This window comes from Salpingoeca rosetta, assembly GCF_000188695.1.
Source record: "Salpingoeca rosetta unplaced genomic scaffold supercont1.8, whole genome shotgun sequence".
Taxonomy (NCBI): Eukaryota; class Choanoflagellata; order Craspedida; family Salpingoecidae; genus Salpingoeca; species Salpingoeca rosetta.
Window position 1 is genome coordinate 724,461 of NW_004754926.1, and position 4,601 is coordinate 729,061.

A 4,601-nucleotide genomic window follows, 5' to 3' on the forward strand; every position below is an offset into this window, starting at 1 on the left:
CACGCACACACACACACACACACACACACACACACACACACACACACACACACACACAACAGCATGAGCTGGTGGAGCGACTGGGTGCTGCTGACGCTGCGCTGCCCAGTGACATTCACGCGGGCATTCGTGACTGGATGCTCAGCTGGCCGCTGTGGTGCCAGCCCTAAACGCCTCAAAAGGACCAGCGCTGCTAATCAGCTGAGCGACCCGGAAGTTGCGCACGTGTGTTCTTCTGCGTGCAACACCTCCAACGCTCCCTCTTCTGACTTTGTCACCCTTTTGTTGATTGATATATGTTGTGTCAACAATAGTCGGTCTCTTATATTGCCAGGACTTTAGAGGGCCTGAGAATCAACCACTGTGCACGGCAAACGAAACAACACAGCAAAACTACGCTCACAACAACACAAAAAAAAAAAAACCGCCACGCCACGCCACGCCATACGCAAACATCAAACACCACAACGCACACCGCCTTACACCTATCACAAGCAACAATAGCCAAGAAAGTGAGAGAGTGTGTGTGTGCATGTGTGAGAGAGAGAGTGTGTGTGTGTGTGTGAGAGAGAGAGAGTGTGTGTGTGTGTGTGTGTGTGTGAGAGAGAGAGAGAGTGTGTGTGTGTGTGTGTGCTAGAGCTCGCACGAGTCCGGCCCCGCACACGCGAGCGTGAGCTGCAAGCTGGTGCCGTCCTGGTCCTCCTTCACCTCCCGCAGGTCAATGGCGGTGATGTGGGTCATCAGCTCATCGTACGTCGCCTTGCTGCACTCCTCAAAGGGCGCCTGCTTGTACGTGTGCCCGCTGTACGGCAACACGCACAGGCCGTTGTAGGCATCACGGTTGTGCCACATCCACGCACCAACGCCATCCCACTCGTGCTCGCGGACAGAGACGGTTGTTGAGACGTTGTTGGTGTTGACGCCGCGGCGGTGGCCACCACGGATCCACGTGTCGTGCAGGCGGTGCACGCGGTCAAGCAACTGCAGCACAGGTGGTGTTGGTGATGGTGGTGGTGTGAGTTTGAAAGGGGAGAAAAGGCCACATGGGCAACATGGGCAAGGGTTTCTGTTTGCTGCTCTGCCACACCACGACAAGACAACGCACAACCACAACACACACGCACGCACACACACACACACACAACCATACACATACATGCATCCACAACGGCACAACGCACACACATGCACGCACACTCACGTGAAGGGCGCTTTCGCTGCGCAGGGTGGCGCCTGGCGGTGCGCGCTGCGGGAACGAGACGACGGCGGTTGTGTTTGTGCTCATGACGTCGTCCTCGATCAGCGCAGGGCAGCGCTCCAGCAGATACGGATACAGCGACTCCTGCTTGTTCACGCGCATGCGGCGGATGTAGTGCTCGGCGTGCCACGGGTGCACGCCACTGCTGGTGCCCAGCACGAGGCTCGTGGTGCCTGCAGGCTTGACGGTGGTGACGCGATCGGCGGTGCTGATGCCAATGGCCGCAGACACACGCGCGTTCTCGTCGACAGCGGCATGCGCAGCGCGGGAGAGATCAAGCCGCATCACGGCGCCGCTCGCAATGCCTGTGCGTACGGGTGCAGGGAGAGAGAAGAGGAGAGAGAGGGGGGGGGGTTGTGACGGCAAGATTGGGTAGTAGTGTTGCGGCAGGAGGATGCCATACAGCTGATGACGAGCTAAATGTTCAGGGCACGAGGTCACACACGCGCGCACAGAGACCAAAGGCAGAGGCAGAAGGACAGGCAGGCAGGCAGGCAGGCAGACACGCAGGCAGAAGGACTGACAGACACGCAGGCAGACACACACACACACAGACACACACAGACACACAGACACACACACAGACAGACACACACACCGGTCATGCCGACGCCGAGGAGGGACGAGCGGCGCGTCGTCTCCGCCCACTCCGGCCGCAGGTAGTGGAAGTCCGTGTACGAAGCCTGCAGCGTGCCGATGAAGGCTGCACACCGGGCAAGCGTGTCAAGCTCCTGCTGCGACGACACCGCGCTCACATTCATTTCCGTCAGGTTGCAGAACTGGAAGGGCTCGAGCGCAATCTCGCAGCAGGGGTTGGTGCCCCACTCCGTGGAGTTGGTGAGGTAGATGCCTGGCTCCCCGCTGTTGGACGCGCGCACGTGCTGCCACAGCTCCATAAACTGCGCCTCCGTCACGTGTGCACGGTCAAGCACGGCAGAGTTGTTGGCCATGGCGCGCTGGCTGTTGCGCTCCCACCACTCACCGCTCTTGGCTGCAGCCATGCCGGCATCCTCGGGCGAGAACAGCGAGATGAGCGCCGAGCGCCGCACGCCCCCAGACGCAACGCAGGTGGCAAGGTGGCACACAATGTCATGCACGTCCAGCGGTGACAGGCGCGTGTTGTCTGCCGCGCGTGCGAGGATGGCCTCCGAGGCCTCCAGCGCCTCCCGCAGCGGCTCGGGTCCAGGCGCCCGCCCGCCAGCAGTGATGATGGGCGACCCTTTGGGGCGGATGGCAGAGTAGTCAAACTTGACAGGCACGCGCGGCACCCCGTCATCTGGCAGGTACGTGTCGAGCAGCACGCGGGCGGCGTCGGCCCAGCCCTCAATGGAGTCGTCGATGTTGTGCACGTGTGCGTGGGTGGCGACGGTGCCGCGGTGCGGTTGGCGCACACGGGGCAGCTGGCTGATGTGCTGCTGCTGCACGGAGAAGCCAGCCCCGGTGCCGCTGAGGAGCAAGAACATGAGCTCGGAAAAGGCGCTGGTGGTGGTGATGGGCAGGAAGCTGCAGTTGAACATGCGCACGTTGTTCACGGCGACAGCACCGCCAGCAAACTGCAACGAGCGCATGGAAGGCAGCACCAGCTTGTTGTGCACCAGCTCGTAGGCCGAGATGATGTCGTCGTGGAGGTCCGGGAACTTCTGCAGGTGCATGGTCTTGTTTCGCTCCACAATCTCGCTCCACACCTCGCGCCGGGACTCGCTCGGCAGGTAGCGCGCATACTTGGAGTACACGGTGATGTCCGAGAGGATGCCGCTGCTCGTGCTCCTGCTCCGGGGATCACCGTCCTTGTCGGTGGATGTTGCCGTCTCCGTGGCAAAGCGGCGGCCTCTCGCTGGTGTGGACGGCGTGTGGCCATCTGGCACGCCCGCTGCACTTGATGTCGACACGCTACGAGCTGCTTGCCTCCACAACCGCGGCTGATGCCTGCTACTGCCCACAACAGTGCTCAAGCACGAGGCATATCGACGTTGTCGCTGTCGTTGGCGTTGCAGTGGAAGCTGCCATCGCGCAGCAGTGCTGCTGCTGTGGGTGTGGTTCCTGTGGCTGCTTGCGTCACTGCCCCAGCATACCACTTCCACTTGCACTGCCGACGCTGCTGCCACTGACGCATGGGTGCGGTGAGCACAACCCCTGCAAGCAGCAGCAGCAACAGAGGGTGTTGTTCTTCTCGCAGCCGCAAGCATGTCGGTGCACGTTCGTCGTCGTCGTTGTTTTATGCGGTTGTTGTTGCAGTTGATTGCGCGCACTGGCTGGCTGTTGTTGTGAAGGTGGGTTGGTTGTGATGTGATTGTGACATTGGTGCTGCTGACACAATCAACAACATGCATGCATGGCAGTGTGCTGGGAGGTGAGCTTGACGTTGGATGGTCGACTGTGTGTCACACTGCTGGCTCATCCACTCGCCTCTGCCTTGCTCACTCGCCTCTGCCTGCTCGGCAGACAGGCATGGAGGAACCGTGGAAGCAGTGGGACCAGGCGGAGATTGACCGGCAGATGTCGCCGAGCCAGTGGTCGCATCGCCTGTCTGCAGACAATGTCATCAAAGCGCACTGCGCAGTGCTGCCAACAGAGACGGACGAGAGCCGCCGCTTGACCGAGTACAAACGCGATGCCTACGGTGATGGCGCAAAGGGTGAGGTCATCGACTCGTACCTGCCAAAGGACTCTACCACGCCAAGTACGCTCACGCTTGCGCGTGCATGCGAGTGAAAGAGTGAGAGAGAGAACGAGTGCATGTGTGTGTGCACGTGTGCGTGTATGTGTGCGCGCGTGTGCACGTGAGTGAGTGTGTGCGTGCATATGTGTGTGTGCATTTGTGTTGAGGGGAGGCAGTCACACAGCTCGCGAATGAGTTGGGTTTGCATTGCGAAGGCTGCACTGCATAGTGCCTCCGCGCTGACCCGCATGCAACCATGGACACACACACACACACACACACACACAAACACACACACACACACATATCCTGTCGCATGTGCGCCTACCACCGAAAGGATGTGCTGTGCTATACATTCACGGGGGCATGTGGCAAGCGCTAGGGTCAGTTGGTGGCTGCGATGCCGTGATACTCAAGGAGCTGGCATCTGTGCCGCTTGCTTGCTTGCTTGCTCGTTCGCTTGCTCGTGTTGTTTCTCGGTCTTGAAGTGTCTGCTCACGCTAATGGGCTCTCTCTCTCTCTGTCTCTCTCTGTCTCTCTCTGTCTCTCTCTCTCTCTCTCTCTCTCTCTCTCTCTCTCTCTCTCTCTCTCTCTCTCTCTCTCTCTCTCTCTCTCTCTCTCTCTCTCTCTCTCTCTCTCTCTCTCTCTCTCTCTCTCTCTCTCTCTCTCTCTCTCTCTCTCTCT

General features: G+C 59.8%; 3 protein-coding genes across 3 annotated transcripts in view; 2 read left to right on the forward strand and 1 right to left on the reverse strand.

The window, feature by feature from the left end:
* The window catches only part of PTSG_03626 (uncharacterized protein), a gene marked incomplete at its 5' end in the record, with an annotated part of 3,992 nt that extends 3,566 nt beyond the window's left edge, over window positions 1–426 (forward strand). Inside the window, one exon of the mRNA XM_004995297.1 lies at window positions 63–426. Coding sequence (XP_004995354.1) covers window positions 63–170 — 108 coding nt within the window. The 3' untranslated portion in view covers window positions 171–426. The remainder of the gene's footprint in view (window positions 1–62) is intronic.
* Window positions 427–576: 150 nt separating this feature from the next.
* Window positions 577–3,536, reverse strand: PTSG_03627 (ribonucleoside-triphosphate reductase). The gene is made up of 3 exons (XM_004995298.1): window positions 1,857–3,536; window positions 1,202–1,563; window positions 577–981 (listed from the first exon to the last, which is right to left on the reverse strand). The coding sequence occupies exons 1-3, from the start codon at window positions 3,442–3,444 to the stop codon at window positions 634–636; spliced, it is 2,298 nt and encodes a 765-aa protein (XP_004995355.1). The 5' UTR covers window positions 3,445–3,536; the 3' UTR covers window positions 577–633.
* PTSG_03628 (uncharacterized protein) overlaps window positions 3,512–4,601 on the forward strand; it is a 2,853-nt gene continuing 1,763 nt past the window's right edge. Inside the window, exon 1 of the mRNA XM_004995299.1 lies at window positions 3,512–3,938. Coding sequence (XP_004995356.1) covers window positions 3,587–3,938 — 352 coding nt within the window. The 5' untranslated portion in view covers window positions 3,512–3,586. The remainder of the gene's footprint in view (window positions 3,939–4,601) is intronic.